Here is a 21,854-nt window from a genome sequence, read left to right on the forward strand (position 1 = left end):
GGGGGTCCTATCGATGGGCACAAAAGAAGACTCCCTCCGAGGAGGCAGGGAGATTCTGGGCCCTGAGGTCGCCACCACTGGTGCAGCCTCCACAGGCTGAGCCAGGGCCGCCGCGACCGTTTCGATAGAGGGCTTGGTCGGATGGATCAAGGCCTTCACCACCTTAGGTGCGCTCACCGCCTTATCCTTGAGGGAGGGGGCACTGCCACGCTCCTCCTCTGCCTTAGAGCTCGACCGGGGCCTCTCCAGGAGCTTCGCCGGGTGCTCGGCCTTCCTCTTACCCGACCCAGAGCGTTGGCTCGTGGTTGATGGTGCCGGGGAGGGTGCGCCCTGCCTGGCGCCCGTAGAGCCCGACCGTTCGGCGCTCCCGGTGCCAGCGGACTCGCGGTGCTTGGCCTTATGTTGGGCCCCTGTCGCCGGGGCGCCCTCAAAGGTCTTAGAAGACCGCTCGGATTTCTTCTTCTTCTCGCCAGACGGGCTCTTACCCTCCAGCCAGTTGGCGAGACGTTGATGGCGGTCCTTCATGGTCCGTTCCGACATGTTGCCGCAAAACGCACAGTCCTTCTCCACGTGCGTCTTGTCCTCATGAAGGCAGTAAAGGCAGAAAGAGTGTTCGTCCTCCTTAAAGACGTTCTGCAGCTGGCCTCCAGGGCAGACCCTGAACAGCTTTCCGGGCGTCGAGCTTCCCTTCTCCTGGGCCATCTCCGAGACCGGGCCTGAGAAGCTTCTGGAGTCCTCCGAAGTGTAGCTCGACGAAATCTTCACCCTTGAGGGGCACAGACGAATCCGACACGGGTCCCCGTTGATCGGATGTAGGATCGGTGGAGCTTGAGGCTCTTTTGACCGAAAGAATCGAAGGTTTTTGTGAAAAAGCGCGAAAAATAGCACTAACGCTCGAGAGCAATAGCACGAGGATCCCAACACATGAACGTGCGGTAAAAATCTGAAGATGGCTGCCAGAGGCGGTGCTTAGGTAGAGGGCAGTCATTGGCTGTGGTCAGTATGACGCAGAGACCAGTGATTGGTTATTACTACGAAAGACAGATCAGAAACGAAACTGATACTGGTTTTTTCTTTACCGAGGATTCCCAGCCTGACGACGGGGAATATTCATGAGCATGTGAATCCATGCCAGACCCCATGCTGGAGAAGAAGTGATTTCTAAACTCAGACTGAACTCAACCCCACACTAAAACAGCAGTGATCTCAATCACAAAGGTGAAACAGGCACACTGTGAATGGCATACTCCCTTTGTCTCTTTAAAGGTAGCATGGGCCAGGAGCAGGCTATACTCTTGAAGATGGTGTTAACCAGCATGGAAGCATTCAAAGCAATAGTACAATAAGTACTAGAATAAAATAAAAGCCCAAACATGATTCCATACAAGTAGGAAATAAGGTAAAAGGACAGATAAACTATTAAAAATACTAGCAAATACCCCCCCACCCCATGCAATGAAATGCATAGAAAATGCAGACTTTGGGGAAAAAGAGCACTCACTCTGTTTATCTGCAAGCACTGTTCTTCGTCTTCAATACCCAGTTTTGCAGAAAAGTCAAACAAGTTCAGTAATATGTCTAAGACATACAAGGGGGCCTTCATTGTCACGTGGGCCCACAGAACAAGGGCAACAGGACAGAACAAGAGATATATACTTTGTCTTCTTTCAGGGGCCCAACAACATCGAGATGGGTTTCTGGGTGCTTTCTGGTACGTCACGTCAAGTTGGAGCTGGCTCGACAGTGTTGAACGCACCGATGTAGTTCAACCAGCACCAATGGCTCTTGGCTTGGAGAAGTTTGGGACAGGCAGACGTAGCTGAATGGTTCGATGGTGTTTCGATGCGAGGAAAGCAGAGATCTAACTTCAGCAATGGGCTGACCCAACAAACTGATGCAGTTAGACCAACGACTTGTGGCTCAAAGAAGCCTGCTTTACTTGAAGTTGCTCAAAGTTGAGAGAGCGTCAAAGGCAAAATCGTCGAGTCTTTGGAGAGGCTCAAAAGCATTAGGAGCACTCGCAGCAGCTCACAATGGCGCAGGGAGCCAAAGACAGCAACCTTTGGTACTTGGAGTACTGTGGGAACCTTCACCAGGTTTCAGAGGAAAGGCAAGTGTCTTCTGCCCTTCCCAGCCATGAAGGCTACCAGGCACACTTGTAGGGCTTGCTGCTTCAGCAGGTAGAGTCCCGTGTACCAGCGTCGAGCTACAGTCATGCTTTCTCCCAGAAGGTCACTTTAAATATTCCCCTGAAGTGGTTAGGAAGAGGGTCTACACCCTCAGTGGAAGTCCTTGTCTTAACCCAACGGATGGACACTTTGGGCAGCCTTTGTCACAACAAAGCTCCAGTGAAATCTTATTTAAGATGTTTCCAAAATGATACTTTAAGATTGTTCTTCCCGATGAGGATACAAGAGGAATCTCAGAAATGACTCAGTTAAAGGGGGGATCTCACTGCTTTATATTGTCAGTTTGGCACTGCATACAGGTCCATTCCAAGCCTTCTTTAAGAGGACAATCCTTGCTGTTGTAAAAAGAGTTATTCCTTGTGATGTCAGCTTGAAGAATGCCTTGTCTCTAGGACATTAGGAGGGGTCTCAGGAAGGAACTGGGAGCTCAGCATATCCAAGATGGTTAGCCCCTTCCCCAATTTGCATATCATCTCCTAGCTACACTGTCCTTCCGCCCTAGCACCTGTCTACCTCAAATCAAACGGTCTCCAGTAATTATTTCCCTAATGTGACTTCCCAATTGTGTTGAAGAGGCCCCATTGAAGCTCCCTGCTCCCACATCGCTTGTAGAGGATGTGTGTGCTGTTCTTCAGAAAGGCGTGACAAACCTTTGCAGCAGAGAATAAAGAGCATCTTGAACAAGGCCCTCCTTAGGTTGCTTGTGAAACTTCCCAACAAGACACAATACACAAATGGCCCTGCATCGGCAAGCACGGTAGAAATAGGTATATGACATTGGATTGTGTTTTTAACTGGGCTTCCTAACCAGCCACTGTATCAGAGCTCGATAGCTTTATATTTATCTGTATTCAACGCTCTGTCACCCGACAAATGAGGTTCTGCAGTTAAAAGGTATTGAGAATATTGGTGTTAGTATTTATTTATTTTTTATTTTGATTTAGCTGAAAGATACAGCCTTTCAAAATGACAATTTACAAATTCATAGAACATGTATTAGCACAAGTTCCAATTAATACACATATACAGTCACTATTATTACAATAAAAATAGAATTAGAATGAGATGAAAACCCCCAATTTAATTAGCAAACAACCATCAATTTTAAACAGATAAAAGGCAAATTAGGGGTGGGAGGGCACCTAAGGGTAAACAATATAAAATGATTGCATAATGTTTCCACAAGCATTTGCAAAAGCCACATTAGAAGGTCCCACTAAAACAATTAGCTCACAATACAAAAATTACAAATTGCATCATCAAACAAGAGGTGGAGTTATATTCAGAGCACAACTCTTTAGGGTGTTCCGAAAGATTCAAAGAATGCAAAAAGGATATCATTGCTATGTTCATACGCAACTTGTGACTATTATAGAGACCATCCCATAAAATATCAGAATCTAAAATTAAATAACCTACAAACAGGTATCGAAATAATGTCACTCTCAGAGGCAGTAGGGCAGAGCATTCAGCAATCAAAAATCGACAGCAATCATCTTGGCTGAGATTCCGCCTGAACAAAATTTCTTTGGTATGCCATAGATTCATCCTCAGCCTCATATATTGAGACCTTCGCTTTGAATCGGGGAATCTTAAAAAATACTGCTCAACCACATGCAACTGTTTTACTGATATAGGGTTGCACCCTAAACAACTGTAGTTGCAAGCATATTGGTGCTATTACCTTTAAAGGCACCCATGGCTGTTGGAATGCATTTGGTTCGAGCAGGCTACTTTGGGAAGGCGTTTGTCCCGAAAAGGGGAGTCTCTCTGTGTGGGATCCCGTTTTCCGCCACCTCTAGGGGGGTTATTGTGTAGCAGGCTCCCCTCCCTACTCTCACATGCAAGGGCTCCCCTCTGAGCAGAAGTGATGAGAACCTGTGAATAGTCACATACCCTTTCCCTTGGACCGTTGCCTTCCCCATTTTAGCCAAGAGCAAACTGTGATGGTCAGAAATGGGAGACCGGCAAGAAGATAGAGTTTTCTCACAAGTAGCCATTTTATTAAATAATGAGGGTGAGACAAACTAATCGCTTTCCCTAACCGAAAAAGGAATTCTCAACCTAATAAACTAAGACTAAATGAAAAACACTCTAATATCAAAAGGTATCTGTCCCTCATGTACATACAACAAAATTATACAGGTATCATACAGCCGTTTCAAATCAACTAAATAAAAGTTATATGGAAACAAACTGTGTACACATGTATCCTTGTAACCAGGGTTTGGATCCACTTCCCCCAGAGTAATTCAGGATTTTCAAAACCAAAGTTCGAATTAATAAAGTTATGCTCACTGTGTGATTGGCGGTCTTTACTTAATTCTGATTTTTCACCAGTGCTCAACAAAAATTCAAATACAATAAAATAAATAATAATATATATTTTTTTTGTTTTGTTTATTTGTTTTGGTTTATTATAAACCTTTGCAAAAAATGGTAAAACAGGTTACAGTATCAATAATTACAAAAATGTAAGAACATTTTAAGAACATACGCAATTCAATACATGTTTGCACAAGATGCAGAACAAAAGATATTTGTGAAATGTCAAATTTCTCGAGAATGCGAAAAATGCATAAAATACATGAGCAGGTCGTAAAACATTACTTGCTACAATATTGAGTTATTTCCAAGACACGGCTTAGACCACAAAACATTTTTACACAGACAAAAGAAAATAGTGACTACCAAATCAAAGCCTAATATAAGCCACATACTTTTCTCAAAAAGGAGGTTACCCGTATATATATATAAATTGGCAGTGTTGTCATGAAGCATTCTATTCCAAATAAATTATCTGTTTACATTTTAGGTAGAACGTACATATTGCGCAAAATAATTGATCCTGTGTGTCATCAATGCAGGACATACAAGAAGAATATGTTGCAGTGATTCCACTACCCCCTCTACTTTGCAGAATCTGCACCCTGGCCAATCTTCGGAATTACATTTTCTAATGCTTTTGATTTGGTTAGTTAAAATCACATTGAATCTGAAACGCATAAAATCATTGCGTACTCTCTTAGATACCTTTCCATGGCAGGATACCATGTTGCGCATGTGTATTTGTACAAATTGGATTCTAAAATTCTGTTTCTGGTTTTCTGCCAGTCAAAACCCATAAGGCTTTCTTTAATTTTTCTGGGTTTATTAAGCAGAGAGATAACAGACATGCCTAGCTCATTGCATGGTCTCCGAAATTAGATAATGTATAAAAGGATTGGTAGATTCCTTGCCAGCACATGCATACAAGTCACCCTCAGCCGCCATTTTGCATTTTTGCCATAAACTCATTCTTTTCCAAGTTGCATACGTCGACAGATTGTAAGCCGAATTCGTATTTTATCAATTCCAATGGAATACTTTTGGGTAAAAAAAATAACACAGACCTCCAAATGTTGCTTTCTAAATGCTTCAAGAACTCCTTCAGTTCCGTTGAAAACAGTTCAATACCATATGCCAATCGAGGTATGACTTTTTTGAGGTAGAATTCCCTAAGAGGAACCATAGAAAATTTATCAAATTTGGATTCAATGGCAGGCATTTGCCTAATTGCAATTTCTGCTTTTAATTTGAGCTGGCTCTTGATTAGGGCGGTGGTACCAACCCCTGAAAAGTGGTAGCCCAAATATTTAAGAGCAGGTTCTACTTTAATCTTATTTCTACCACATAGCCAAGTGAAAGCATTTTCTTTCTTGTTCGATCTACCAAAACGAATAATTACTGTTTTTGATGGGTTTATTTTGAGTGATAAACCAAGAACAAAACCCTCAAAAGCTTTTAATAGTCTTTGTAGGCCAACCCTAGTGTTGTCCTTCAATATAAAGTTGTCTGCATAGGCCATTCATGACAAACATTACTCAGTCTAGGGGAAACTAAACCCTCGTTAGTCAGGGCAGTGTCTGCACCACTCACATATAAAGTAAATATGGTTGAGGCCAACATACAACCTTGGCGAAGGCCATTTGGAATTAAAAGTTCTCTAGAAAATAGACCCTTAGAGTTGAGTCTAACCTTCAACCTGGTATCAGTATATAAAGCCATGACAATATCCAAAAGATGGATAGGCATGTTGAGATCTCTTAACACATGCCATAAAGTCTTTCTGTCAACGAGGTCGAAGGCCGAATCCATTTTTGTATATCCTTGAGAACCACAGAGGCAAACAATTTGGACTCTGGATCGTCTATGGCGATCGGCCTGTAGCTAGAAGGGCACTGTCGGGATCCATTTTTGAAGATTGGTATAACGATCGAGATCCTCCATGATTGTGGGATATATTTGAAAGTTAGGATATTTTCAAATAGGAAAAACAAAATTTTAGCCAGAATGTCTGGGTCTAACTTCAATAGTTTGTTTGATAAATTAGTAGGGCCAGGGGCACCTGCATTTTTAGATCTTTTAATGAGACCCGCAATATCTTCCATAACATATTCCAATGACCAGGTTGATCTCACTGTGGAGTTTATTACTTCAATTGGATTGGTATTAATATAAAAGGTTAGAAAAATGTCCCAGCCAAGTGCCTTCATTTATAAGATTCAAAATTGCATCTTTCTGCAGTCTTTCTAACTCATTCATTAGGTTCCAAAAGTTGGAGGAGTTGGGTCCACGTAATGGCTTTAGCATTGCTTCTCCATCAAGCGGAGTACGAATACCTCTATGGTGTATTATCCAGTTTTTGTATCGTTGTTTAATTTTCTTTTTCATGATCAAGATGTTGGATATAGAAAGCCCCGATTTACTTATAAGTCTAAGTTCTTTCCTGAGCAAACATTTCCGATCATGTACTTCAATGTCATTTTGATGGGTCTGTGGTTTGCCTAAGCCTATCTTATAACGTGAACACTCCTCCAACTTTGAAATGGTAGTCGTTATATAATGCGTAAAATTTTTCGGTGAGTAATGATCCACCCGTTGATAGTGGGAAAGTGTATGATAGTCTTTCACCATAGTAGCTGTGAATTTAACATTTTTTTCTGGGTCCACTTAGTCCTATTTCCCTTGATATTAGTCGACAATCCTTGATTGTACACATGAATAAAAGATCTTTGGGGATGGACAGATAGTTCAATAGTAAGCATACTGTGATCGCTACTTTTAGATTCTATAATATCAAATTTACCCATGCACTTCGACAATCCTACTGATAGAAAAATATAATCAATAATAGACTTGTAGCCCCTTGGTTTCCATGTATAATGATCACTAGACATATCAAGTCCCCACACTTGTGCAAAATGTGTTCATATTCTCCCAAGCAATTTGGAGCTTCCCCCCAATCTGACCTGCGTGTCAATATTGGAGATACTTATATTCTCTGCCATGCGATCACCAAAACAGTCGGCATTCATGTCCCCTGCAATTACGAACTGGCCCCCAGAATTCTCTTGTAGCCATATTTCAAGATGGTGTCCAAGTTTGTTCAATTTATTCTGTAGTTGCTGGTCCGACTGTTCGGTAGGACTCCAGTAGACATTTACTATAAGTAAAGGGGTATCAACTGAATTGAGCTTCATCTGATAAGAGACCACCAGAAAATGGTTGGAAAAACACCAATCCCCAGTTTTAATCAAATGGTTAGAGGCTTTAGCAGCAATAATAAGCCCACCCTTAGGCCGACCCTTGATCCCACCCTGTGCACAAAGTGATGACACAATAAAACCTTCCCAACAAAGTTGAACTTTGGACCAAGATTCATGTATTTGGACAAAGTCATCGGACATCGATTTTTCATTATACATCAAGTTGAAGCAACCTCTGGAGTTCCAGCACACTAATTATAGATTGGTGTAAAAGCTAGAGGGTCTTACCTAACTGTTTCAGCGTGTCTATGGACTCCCGCAAAGATAGAGCCAACCACCTCCAGTCCTGTTTGTCAGTGTTGGATTCTATTCTCGGGTTAATCATGTCCAAGGGCAAGTCTGAGTAACCCCTTTCTTGTATAGTTGGCCTCGAAGCATTAGTTTGAGTAGTGGGCGTAGTATGATTCTGTTCAAAGATGTCAAAACCTCTACATTGCAGATGTTCAGCTTCTTTCAAAAGAAGAGTTCTTACTAAAGGAGAGCTTATAACCAGACGTATATAGTCGTATCTAAATTTATGGATGAAATCGACTAACTGTATGTCTGCTGACGTAATTAAACTTAACTAGGGAATGGTAGCAAATAGTGATAAGATATAGGGTCTATTCAATGATATGCTACCAGTATCCCTGAATAATGTTCTAAAAATTAAGCCAGGTAGCTCAGGGTGAACCAGCAGTCTTAGATCAGTGTCCTGATATGATGCGATTGTTTGTTCCCTACCACTGCCCAATTTGTTCTCATTCTCGTAATTACCCGCAACCTTGATACCTTCTACGTCCTTACATTTTTTTTTTTGTGTAGTCTGTAGTATAGTCTGTAGTATATTCTACAGTCTTAATTAAAGGAGATGGATCTACCAAATGACCCCTAGTTTCTAGGGGGAAATTGTCTTTAAGAACCTTAAAGATCAGTTGAGGCAAATCATCTTCCTTAGTCATTTGGTCCTCCTTATCCGACCCTTTTTGTGCCTCATTTGTTAGCTTAGATGGTAAGGTCACATGCTTAGAGCTATTCGATTTCATTACACAAATGTATCGCTGGCACACCAGAAGAGGCTTTCCAGGCTGGGTTACCAAGACCAGAGTTGACGGTGATTCTGACAGACTTCCTCGGATAATCGATGGTTGCCCTGATTTTGGAGGGAGATCTGCCTACAGTTATGTCAGAGGTCTGCACAGGAGTAACATGACTGTTCAGTCCCCATTCAAACAATGGATTAGAGGGAGCACTGATATTACTAGACAGAGTTTTATTTAAAAAAAATTCGAACATATCTTCCCTTTTCTTTTTCATTACATCGCATAGAGTATAATCCCCCTCAGAAAATATACTCTGCAATGCTTGATCATTAGTTTCTTTAGGATCTAAATGCTCATCATTTTTTGCCACTACTTCGCACCTAGATACTAGAATTACGTCAGCAGCACCCGGAATAGTGAGTTTAAGAACACAATCCCTCAAAAATGTTCTAGATGATTTTGATGTGCCTCGTTGATATTTTTTTTCTTAATTTTTGCTAGTTTTTTCCCTGCCTTTTGGACACTTAATTCAAAGTAGTCAGTGTCCATCTGTTTGTGTGCTTCTCCCACATCACTGGCTTGATGACCTATCTCATCGAAAGCCATTTTATTTCCTTAATTACAAATTGATGGGAGTTCACTAACCTCTTCCTGTATAGTTGGAATAATTATTATCTCATCAATTCGCTCAGAATGCGTTCGCCCACTATTCACTTTTTCGGAGTTGTGTAACCTCACGTCTGAAGGGCCTCCCCTCGGCTCAATTTTATTGCGTCAGTTAATGCATCGGTAAATCTCGATGGTAACAGCCGAATTTCAGCAGAAAGACTCATGATAGCCGTCTGCTTTCTTAGTTCCGACAACATCAGTCTATTGAAAATACTCATCATTACTGCTAAATCGGAGCCCGTTGCCGGGTGAAACTCGGGCTCCCAGTACAATTGGCTACAGGAGTATAGTCACTTGATGGCAGGGTGTGTGGCAAATCAGTAAGATTGTCATAACTAAAGTTACTTGACTTGCCTATGTCATTCAAAACATGTGGCATCTCATTTTCATTATTTATGATAGTTTTTTTTTTTATTACTGTGGCGTCAGGTGACGCTTCTTCAGCAAAAAGTGGCTGAGAGGGATCAATTTGATCCTCCCTTGTTTTACCCATTAGGGAACAGTTTTGCGCACATTGCAGAAGTGCGTCTTCATCATCATTAGATTCCGGTAATGGTAGAGCCGCTGCTTGAGCGAGACTAGCACGTCTCGTACTCACAGCTGCAAAAAAGTCCGCTCCCGCATCTTTTCTCATTATGGAGAGTTTATTCTTCCTCATTTTCAAGATACAGTGCACTAAACCAAAATTTGGAGAAGCAAATATTAGGCTACATGCAGACAATATTAGCTTACAGTATATCAGCACTTACTTCTAAGGTAACCAGCTCCCCAGCCCCCGCCAGCCCAACACTTTCGTACACTTCCGGATGCACGCGCGAGATGCATGTGCATGTGATGTGCACCGGGTGGATGTGTAAGTAGGGCAAATGAGTTGTGAGGAGGGCGGGCCACTGAAAAGCAGCGCTAGAAAGTAAACAAGAACAATGTGAGGATTCAAGTCGAGGCACCAATCACGTGCCAAAATACGCGTGTCCTCGCAGAAGCGGGCCACTGAAAAGCAGCGCTAGTCCCTCCAGCTTATTGCGATTTTTCGATCCCGCAAAATGCCGCGAAAACGGCCGTTTTGCGCAAAATGCCGCAAAAATGGCCGTTTTGTGCAAAAACAGCATCTTTTTAAAAAAAAAAAAAAAAAAAAAAAAATTTTTTTTTTTTTTTTTTAAGTAATCTGCAAAAATTACTGTTTTGAAAAAAAGAATCCTCAGGGTGCCAGGTGCTCAACTTTTTTTTTTTGTTTTTATTTACACAAGAAATGAAATCACTTGCGCCCCAAAAATTGCAGCCCAATCCACAAGGGACACATGAATGGGCACATTTTATATGCGCGCCCATTCAGATGGCCTTTTTCACCTCCTTGATCAAATAAAGTGTCAATTTAAAAGCACATCCCTCATTTCCAAGCAAGATGCACTTTTAAATGTGCAGAAATTGTAGGCAACCCTACGCGCACGGGATGTGGGGCTGCCACTGCATGACAGGGTCTTTCCTCACCTGTCATGCATTTCTTTTAAGGTATGAACCGCTGCTGAGTCGCTTGCATTTCTGTTCCTCAAACAGGATAAAAATGCATTGTTTGGGTCACATTTTACAGCGGCAGGCACCTAGAGTGCCTGTCCCTGTGAAAGGCGCTGGGAGCTTGCAGAACACTGTCGGGAGAGCGATTCTATTCAAAGTACTCCCCATTTTGATGACAAAAATCTATCGAATGTTACAATTTGACCAATTATGTGCAGTACTATTCGATCGATTTTTATAAATACTGAACATGTGTTGCGGGGGTGTCACCTGCTCCCCTTGTTTAGTATTTTTGGTCTAGGGTGGTTGCAGAAGTGTTTTCCCCTTTTTCCTCAAAATTGGAGGCGGGGACAGAAAAAAAAGGAAAATAACGAAAAAAGGACCCTGCAGAGTCGGATCCGACCCGCGTTAGAGGGACGGATCCGACCCGCGTTAGAGGGACGGATCTGGCACCGCAGGGTTGCAGGGGAAGCTGCAGCGACCAAGCGGTTAAGTAGGGGAGGGGGTCGGGTGGTGGTGAAAGGTACATTTTGGGTTGTTTGGCTGAAGTGCAAATCAATTTGCAGCAAAATTGACTACGGTCAATTCCGCCGCAAATAATTACACTTCGGTCAAACAACCCAGAACACCATTCAAGGCAGCTGCCAGCGCACAATTTGCGCTACAGCTCAAGCCTGTGGAAATGCGCCGGTCACCTTTGAGAATAAGGTGACCTGCTCATTTCCAAAAATGGGTTGTCTAAAAATAGCATATCCTCCGTTCTTTTTTTAAATGCCCCCTCATTTGAGGAACTGGGACAAAATCTACATTTAAAAAAAAATAATAAAAATGGTTACACTATGAGAGAGAGGGAGAGTGATGGGTGAGATGTGAAGTGATGGGCAAGAAAGCAGAGGAAGAGCAGTGGGTCAGAGGAGGAAGTGCTGCACAAGAGAGCAGAGGAAGCAGTGATGCGGTGGGCCAGAAATCTGAGAGCGAGCAGAGGTACAGAAAGTAGAGGAAGCGGTTGGCCAGAAAGAGGCAGTGAGCTGCAGATTGGGAAAAAGGATGAGGGAAGAATGTGATAGAATGGGAGAAAAGATGCAAGATGCAGAAGCAGCACAAAAGAATGAAGGACTGTATATTGAGGGAGGAATTGTAGAGTGTAAGGTGTGAGTTGGGAGTATGATTTGGAGTGTGGCAGGGGCTGGGCAGTGCAGATTGTGACTTGACAGTGTGACATAGCACGTGAGTATTTGTATGACAGAGTGAGAGGTTAAGGAATGTAAGTTATGATGGAGAGTTGGTGAGATGTTTGTGGGTGTTTGGGGGATTGGAGAACATAGAAGGGGAATATTTTCAGCATTACAATTGATAATGATCAATTTAGTTAATACTATTAAATAGGCATGAACATTAAACCAGAAATGTAGCCAAATCAAACACTGTTCTGCCAAGCCAGAGACATCTGGGACTCTTCCTATTAAATTAATACAAAAGACACATAATAATGATACCCTGGCTCTCTTCTAGCCTTGCACTCTACCTATTTCCTGCAATGTGGCAATCTTACACCCTCCAGTTAATACAAAATGTCCTGCAAAAATGCCGCAATAAATAAAGGTTTGTGCCGCAATATTTGCCATTTCATGCCGCAAAATTTGCCATTTCATGCCGCAAAATCCTGGAAGGTCTAAAGTAAACAAGAACAATGTGAGGATTCAAGTCGAGGCACCAATCACGCGCCAAAATACGCGCGTCCTCGCAGAAGCGGACGAGCCCCAATCCCAGTCCAATAATATTTACTTGTTGAAGTCAGGAGGGCGGGGCACTGACGAGCAGTGTTGTAGACGTGAAGTGGGCAAAAACCCGCGTTTCCAAAGTCGCACACTTCTTCTTGCCGACTAGCCCAAAGTCTTAGAAAAGGTAGCAGGCAGCACAGAGCACTGAATGCAGCCCAACACTTTCGAATATCAATTACACCTTTTATAGGTTTAGTTTATTTTCTAGGGTTCATAAGCAGTTTCAAGTAAGCATGCTGGCGATGCACAGAATACGCACCTATCGATATGAAACTGTGTCACAACAGTGCCAAGCTAATTGCAGCACTAACTATGCAAAACGTTCATAACTGTGGCCTACAAACAAAGGCACAAATGGCCACAGGTAAAATTAAGTTCAAGACTGAGACAGCAAGGTCAAACATTTTTTTAAAAACAATTCATACTTACAAATGTGAACAACCTCTTGCAGCTACAATATTGAGCACTGGAAACGTGTAGATGATAAACCGCAGCTCTTTATGAGGTAGAAAAGAGTACAAGAAAATGAAGCCAAAGGTTGGCAGCATTAAATGATGTGTTCTTTTATCCATAGCACCCAACGGTAAAAATAGAATACTAAATGCTAAAGCACGTGGCAAGGCTGAAAAGAAATACCAAAGAAAAGGCGATGTCTGTACGAATAGGGTTAAGGAAATCTTTAGAGCAGTGCATAATTACAAAAAGTTCATATTTAGCTTAGTTTGAGCAACACCTCTCAATATTTTCAATAGAGCAACACTTATTTAAATACCTAAATAGGTTTTTTCTGCACAAAATCATTCAATTTTCTAGGACTATTTAAATGAACCATGAAATCTATCCTCACAATATTTCAGACATGGAAATGCAGGGAGATTATAATCAGTAATGCAGTGAAAGCGTATGTCCTCCGTTGTATAGACTTTTGTCTCATACCACTGAATAAGGAAGGCGTAGTATACCACTGAATAAGGCGTAGTACCTGGGATTCAATGTGGATCACAAACTCCCCCTGGCTCTACAACCAGCAAAGTAATTAGCAGATTTGTTTTCAAAACTATGTGTAACATTTAGCCTGCTCCCTCCTTCTATGATAGTGGTTCTGCGGTCAACTCAATGTAACCACAATGTTATTGAAAGGGATAAAATAAGAGGTACTTCACAGAACCTTTGTAAAGTAAACCCTAAAGTGATTAATCTTCGCCAGGCTTTTAGGTGCTTACTTTCATCTTTACTTATTGATCATCCAGCCTATTGTTTTGTGCAAACACTACGCAGCAGCCATTGGGAAGAATTTACCAGAGGATTATAAAAACCATGCCGCCCTCACAGTCCTCCCCATTGCTTTTCCATCTCCACAACAATGGGAGGAGCAGAGAACTAACCAGGTTCATTTTTTTACTCGGTGTGCTTGCACCAACATATTGGCTTTCATCCCTGTTGTAACTTTGTCTCACTTGTTCCTCTGAGCCACAAACTGCTGGAACTTGAGAACAAGAAACGAACAGAAGAAATCCCATCCCTGCTCAACCAACAGACTCCAAGAGGATTGTGAAAGGGGCATCTTCATGCCCTGTCTTCCAACTTCTTTTTATTATTGCTTGAACATGAAGACCATCAAACATTTAACCATGGAATGCCCCCCACACCACTCACACCCTCAGTAAATAACCTGCACCGTTCATCAAATATAAAATACAAGTAAGAGACGTCTCATAAGACATAATTCAGTTCCTGATTTGACATTAAACCAGTTCACAGCACTCACATTTGTGGACAATTATGATTCAATAGTCTTGTGGGGCTAATTTCGGGAAGTGGCGACCATTTCACATGGACATTTCCAAGGGTACTGTGTCCGAAATTAGTCATTTTTTGCATTGTTTGGACACACCAGCATCTAGTTAACCACACAGCCTTCGTTGGTTGATCCCTCCTCCCCCTAATGAAGCTATGCACCATTTGGTCACCAATACTATATTACCCACAAGGGCAACATCACCACTTTGACCCACCTCATCCTTGGCATCAGGGATTCCCAAAAGCAGGAATCTGAGCATTAAAGAAACGGAGTAACGCAACATCGTTCTAATAGTTTATCTATTTTCTAGCCAGAAGTCTCAGGTGCGGGCACTGGACACCATAACGAGTTTGTTTTCGATGTCACTTTCCTCGTTTGCACTTTATTTGTGCAGTTTTCCTCAACGTTTTCTTTTAATTCTTTTATGATATACGTTATGGGAATGGAAATATATATTTCAGAAATCACGTCCTACACGAAGATATTTCAGTTAAAAAGCTCAGTTTCGTGCCTTTGACCCTGAATCCAGAGACATCTTAAATCCTCGAGATCACTTACCCTGAAACTTGTATACTGGAATAGTTGTATACTGGAATAGTTGTATACTGGAATTAATGTCCGATATTCCAGTAAACCATGCAAAGATAATTACCCATACATTCATCAGCTAACTTCCTCCCATTATATTTGTGTTGTCAAAGTAACATGAGAATTTTTAACTTGCTTTACAGTATATGACATAAAGCGCAACCCACGACCATACATCTAACAGTGGCAACTACACCACCAGCAATCGTGATGCTAAGGCAAAGGACCACAAAAGTTACATTGCAAAAATGATGAAAATAAGTTGCGCTTTTGCAAGTACACCCGGCAAATAACCATACGCCGTTGTCGAGGATACATTATTGCCCTTCAAACTTCAATGCATGGATGGGAGACACGTTGTCTTCGCCAATCTTTTGGGAATATGTGTGTATAGTGGCATAAAGGAATCGCCATATCTAAAGTGAGGATTGCTGCAATCAAAAAACATGCAAGCTACTCTCATTCGCTGGTCCCTTCTTTTTATTTTTTTTAAACTTTATTTAGGTTGCTTGACAGTTTACAGGAAGATCAGTGTTCATACATTAGCATTGTTACAACTTTACACAGAACATACATTAATTTTTGTTGCTCTAGTCTCTAATATACATGCCCCAGCTTTGTGTCATTGTCCATCTCGCAGATATTCCCGGAATGGTCCCCAAATGTCTTTAGGCCTACTTGTTGCTGTCACTGTTCCCAAAAATCCCTCCTCCGTTTCATTCGCGTATGTCAATTCTCCAAGCCATTCATGCATTGTCGGTGCTGATTTTGATTTTTACAGAATACATTTCTTTTCTATTATACAACCCATGGATTTTAGTATTGACCTTAACAATATCCCCAAACAAATATTTTTTAGAAGGGTGTAGGAGGGATCTTGGTTATTGCATGCAATGCTACGGTCACCTCCTGCCAACATTCCGCCAACTCTGGGCAGCTCCAGAACATATGTATTGGGTTTGCTCCCTCTTGTCTACACTTTGAGCATTTATCTACTGTATTAGGGAGAATCGTGCTACTTTCGCTGGTGTATAGTGTAGTCTGTTCAGCACTTTGAATCGTATGAGTCGGAGTTGTGCATTGAGTGAGACCTCTTTGGTTAGGAGACAATACCTTTGCCATTTAGTCTCATCTACGTTTGTCCCTATGTCTTGCTCCCAATTCCTCTTTGCTATGTTGGGTCGTTCACTTCCATCTTGTATTTTCCCCATATAGTCTAGACAGCAGTCCTTTGCAGCCATCACCCTGCACCACCATTTCGATGCTGTCCAAGGTGCCGGTTCCTGGGGAAATTATACACATCTCTTCCTAACCGCTGCCCGCATGCGATAATATTGTAGCATCCCAACAGGGTTGTCACCTAGTTTCGATTTGAATTCTTCCTCTGGTACAAATCTGCCCTCAGGGTACAGATCTCCTAGTCTCATAACATTCCCTGGGTCCCATGCTATCCGAATATCACTGTGAAAAGTGGAGGGGGGGGCGCCCAGGGCAATTCCACAGCGGGACTTTGTTGCAGTAGGGGGGCGTCTATGCCTAAACTATTGAAAATTCGATTCCATGCATTCACCATTGTGCGCACTGGGTCGAATGTACATGTGTCTACATAGTGGTCATTTAGAATGACCGATTTAAGATCGGCTGGGGACGCCCCATAGTGCTCCAGTACCCGGTGTGGCAGGCTCTGGTCCGGTCTATACCAGAATCCTGCGTAATGTGCCTGCGCGGCCAGGTAGTACAGTTCCAAGTCCAGAGCCGCTAGGCCTCCTATATCCTAGGGTTCCGTCAGGGATACCCAGTTCATACGGGCCACATCTCCTCCCCACACAAACCGCACCGCCAGTGTCTGGACCTGGTGACCTGGCCATATTGGAACAGTATTAAAATAGTATAGTACACAAATGGAGTGTGCGGTGTGCTCCGTCGGCTCCACCTGTATCGCAGAAGCGGCCTCACCCTCGCGCGGGAATAATGTGTGCCGGAATAGCAGTCAGGGTGTCTTTACAAGCCAAGGAGCAACTCCATACCAAACATCCAGCTTCAGATTTGTGTTTAAACTACAGAGACTTGCACTGAACGCACACGGCTCGCCTCATCTGGGAATTCCCCTTTCAGTATACAGAGGTGAATGTGGTAGATACAGTGACTCTAAGGAACATCTTGCCCTCTGGAGTGGTCCCGTAGTATCAACATTCATCTTAAGCTATTGGGATTCGAAGCTGGGTGAAAGCTACGTGCCGTAAATTTAAATCCCGCTAATATCCCGAGTGTTCCGATCAGAACGTTTCCTATCGCCGAGGCATCAACCAGCAATTACGCAAATCCTCTGATACACTGCATGCTTCGCCGAGGACCTGTGGTGATCATCGAGCGTGGAAGGCAAAAGAAGCTCCATTTCAGACATGCTTCTGTCTGTGGGTTTGCTACAGATCCTGCTTCCATAAGGGTTGTTCCTTTGGCTCTGGCCCTCCTGTCTCCAGTGTATGTCTATTTGTCCGGGCCCTTGTAAGCAGATAACTGGAGGGGGAAAAAGTATCTAAAGGCTACAAATAACACTTCTGCACTATAAGATCTGATGACATTGCACAGGAAAGGGAGACAGCTTCTCGTTGCTTTCTTCATATTGCAAAGGGGACTCATTCTGTACATTCTGCACGTGAAAGCCACATAACTGTCATTTACATTTTGGCTGAGGAGACAGTTGGACATGGGTCTTGCTGCCTCCTTCAAGGGATAACAAAGCTCTCTGCGGGAATCTACAGCACCAGAGGTTTTTGTGCATATATCTTAATAGACGTGGCATCTGGTTATAAAAACTGAGGGGCATAAAATAAGGAGATACGGATATGTGGAGCTCCCGCTAATGAACACTTCTAAGCCTAAGCATCCACCCCCCCGCCCCATAGCATAGCCATGCTACAGTAGATGCCAATTGTTACTGGACAGTGCTGGGCTACCCCCGCTGATTACGGGCTATTCTCCTTTCCTACTTAAAAAGCACTCACGGGGAACCCAGAAGGCGTGCAGTCACCAGGCAATAAAATAGGTGCACCTGAACTATCTCACCTAGGTCTGGCCTCTGGCTGATGGTAGCCCCTTGCCATCCTCTCTACAGTGAAGCATAATCTTTACACACTCCCTGTTTATCTGTGATCCTTCAGTAGTACACTGGTTTGTCATATGCCGAGGGGGAAAAAGAAGCAAACCCAAATGGGGGATACTGGGGAAATCCAGCCTAAACAGAATACAATAAAAAAACTCTGGGGTACTACGACCCAGGCGACAGCAGCAATTGGAGTCACAGAGAACGGAACTCAGCCAGGAAAATCTGATCCTCCTACAGCAAGGATGGCAGCCTCCAAGGAAAACTTTGCGGCAAGCTGCCAGCAATTACAAGAAAAGTGTACGGATTCATTTCAATTACAATTCACTTCCTTCCCGTCAGAAATACGACAATCGCTATCTGACTTTAGCAAGTATATTGCGACCCTTTGAGAGTGCACAGAAGTCAATGAACAGGCTATCCAGGAATTAACAATGGAGTCTAGGCAAGCAGATATAGTGCTTGAAGAGCTAGTCAGAACCAGCCGCAACCTCAAATTACAATGCAAGGATTTAGAAAACAGATCCCAAGGCTGAAACATCTGGATACAAAACCTTCTGGAAACCATCCCGATTTGGACTTGAAAGATGCAGTGACGCAGATCTTTGCTGATCTACTTATGGGCGAGGAGCCCGCCACAATTTCCTTAGATCGTTTGCATTGCACGGGCCCAAAAATAAACAACCCGGGTACGCCCTCGAGATGTGCTCGAAGCATGTGCGTTGTACCTGCAGAAAGAGCTAATTCTGAGGAAAGCTTTTGACCAATCCTCGATCACTTCTAATGGGTTGGAAATCCAATTCTTCCAGGACCTTTCCCAGATCACACTCCAGAAAAGACAAGAAATTCAGCCGGTGGTCAGAGTATTGAAAACATGTGGGATTAAATATAAGTGGACATTTCCTTTCGGATTGGTCTTCTCGCTACATAGTAAACAGCACAGGATTAAGTCTCGAGAGTCGGGTATGGCTCTTCAACAAATCGAAGAGGAAGATGCAAAAGCTACATCTGAAATGGAGGCTCGTCCATCGACATTTCCGCAGAAACCCTGGGATTGGTTGATAGCATCGCGCTGTGGGAGGAGGCAAAACAATCAACGAGAGTATTGGAAAATGCGACTTAGGGCCCTAACACCAAGCCTTCAGAATGAAAATTTGCCAAACTAAACTATCAACAACAAACGGTCTGATCAGGCAGCAACAAAAACAACAGAAGGAGCAGGTGGAGCACAACCTCTTGGGACATATCTTTTCAGGTAACAGATGGGGGTACTAGGTTGCCCCGCACGTAGCCCGGTGAATATTGTTGACTCACGGCCGGGGATGGTTTGCCTGGATAATGTTAGGTACCATGGCTCCCACCAGGGGACATTACTTTGGGTTTATTGCGGGAAGGTTGGGGTTAGAAGGGGTAACATGTGGGAAGGGGAAGTTGGAGGTTAGATCGGGGGGGGGTTGTCTATGCATGGAATACATTTGACAAGAAGGCAACAATGGAATCATCATACTGTTTTCATATTCTCTGGAGAATAATGTGCACATTGAGTAAATGGGTCAATTTAAGTGTTTAACCCGCAATGTTAGAGGGCTGAATGCGCCGGCTAAACGTAGGAAGCTGGAGGCTCTATTGGGGCGCCACCAACCGGATTTGATGGTGCTCCAAGAGATGCTTTTTGCCCACAGGAAGGTGGCAGGGGCGGTGATAGCACTAAAATCTGCCCCCATATCAAAGTGCTTTGCACCAAAATCCATAAAGCAGGACGCTATGTTTTTGCGATTTTGGAAATAGACCTTGCTAGAATAACGGTGGCCTCAATCTATGCCGAAACCGAAGTCAAGAGGGTTTTTTGAAATCAGTCACCACTCAATTGCTAATCTTTAGTGAAGGGGAAATCATTTTACTAGGTGACTTCAACTTGTACTTTCTACTCAAATCTTTATTGTTCTTATAATCCAAATGAACAATCTTAGCAGAGGTATCTAGAAACGGTCATCCTCCCCCAGATATCAGTTGAGGACCGCCTATCTCTCGAAAAGGATACAACAATATAAGAGGTAGCTATGGTTATAAACTCTCTTCCTCTTAACAAATCCCCAGGCCCGGATGGCTTCCCCGCGATATTTTGTAAAACACACGAGAAGCATTAATACTGAAACTTGTTAATCTCTACAACACATTTATCAAATCTGACAGTATGACTCCAACAATGGAAGAAGCAAAGATAGTGTTGTCCCTTAAGCCGGGAAAGGATCCGAGTAGATGTGGATCCTAATTGCACTTATAAATTTGGATACAAAAATATATATTAAAAATGTTTATCTAACTGGATGGTAGACTTACTCCCTAAGATCATACACCCAGATAAATCAGGCTTTATACAAAAATCAACAAACCCATGACAATATCTGGCGCACCTCACAAATTTTAGAAAAGGTGGGGAAAAAAAAGACGTGCCCACTGTCTTGTTGTCATTGGATGCCGAAAAGGCTTTCGACCGTGTTGAGTGGTCGTTTCTTTTCCGAACCTTGCTTGGGATGGGTTTCGGCCCCCAATTTATAGCTAGCATAAAAGTAAATAAGCCTGTCTCCTGATAAATGGGCAACTCTCGTCTCCTATAGCTCTCCGAAGGCGAATAAAACAAGGATGTCCGATGTCGCCATTATTATACGCAATAGGATTGGTCCGACAGACAGGGGACATCCCTGATATAGAATTCGGAGGTGGGGGGGGGGACATAACATCATGGCCTATGCGGACAATATGGTCTTGGCTATATCTGAAACGGCTGCTTCTTTACCTGCAATAGAACGAGAGCTTGGGAGCTATGGCGCGGTAGCAGGGCTAAAAAGTAATCTGCCAAAATCACAAATTCTGAATCTATCTCTCCATAAGGAAGTGTTAGCGTTGCGGTCCCAAACCCAATTCGGCTGGGAAAAAGCCCAAATTAGATTGGTGGGGGGTTAATATATCTCCCGATATAACGAGTTTGTACGAAGCAAAATATTCTTTTCTACTGGAAACTGTAACAAAACAATTAGCAAATTGGGGCTCCTTGACAATATCGTCGTTGGGGCGGATCAATGTAATTAAAATGGCCATCCTCCCCAAAGTACTTTACTTCTTCCAAGCACTCCCTGTTCGGGTTCCTGTCTCGTTCTTCAAGAAACTTCAAAAAAACAATATCGGCATATGTTTGGAACAATAAAACGCCAAGGGTAGCATACAAGGTTTTAACCACTTCTGTAGGCAAAGGTGGCTTGGGTCTACCCGATTTCAAGAAGTTCTACCAAGCAGCACAGATTCGGATAGTGAAAGACTAGTGAGAGGTGGAGGGCGAGAAGTGATGGGTACAAATGGAACGTGCATTGGGTGGCCCGCATTTAGATGAAACTTTAAGGCTTCCCAAAAAAGATTGCCCTCCAAACATTCATGAAAGTAAAATAACGGCTCTAGTGGAAGACACTGGGGATACTGCAGCCAAACATTATGGTATAATGACCTTTCCGTCTCCCTGCATGCCACTGTTTTCTAACCCAGACTTCCCACCAGGCATGCCTCTCCGTGCCTTCGCTAAGTGGAAACGTGTGGGCTGTACAAAACT

At 43.0% G+C, this 21,854-nt stretch overlaps 1 protein-coding gene across 4 annotated transcripts in view; it reads right to left on the reverse strand.

The window, feature by feature from the left end:
* Window positions 1-21,854, reverse strand: part of ALG12 (ALG12 alpha-1,6-mannosyltransferase) — a 586,752-nt gene that overhangs the window by 244,415 nt on the left and 320,483 nt on the right. For all 4 annotated transcript variants that reach the window (XM_069629251.1, XM_069629252.1, XM_069629254.1 and 1 more), the window contains one exon: window positions 13,191-13,414. In XM_069629251.1, coding sequence (XP_069485352.1) covers window positions 13,191-13,414 — 224 coding nt within the window. The remainder of the gene's footprint in view (window positions 1-13,190; window positions 13,415-21,854) is intronic.

Source organism: Ambystoma mexicanum, chromosome 12 (genome assembly GCF_040938575.1).
Source record: "Ambystoma mexicanum isolate Mex_15411 chromosome 12, UKY_AmexF1_1, whole genome shotgun sequence".
Taxonomy (NCBI): Eukaryota; Metazoa; Chordata; class Amphibia; order Caudata; family Ambystomatidae; genus Ambystoma; species Ambystoma mexicanum.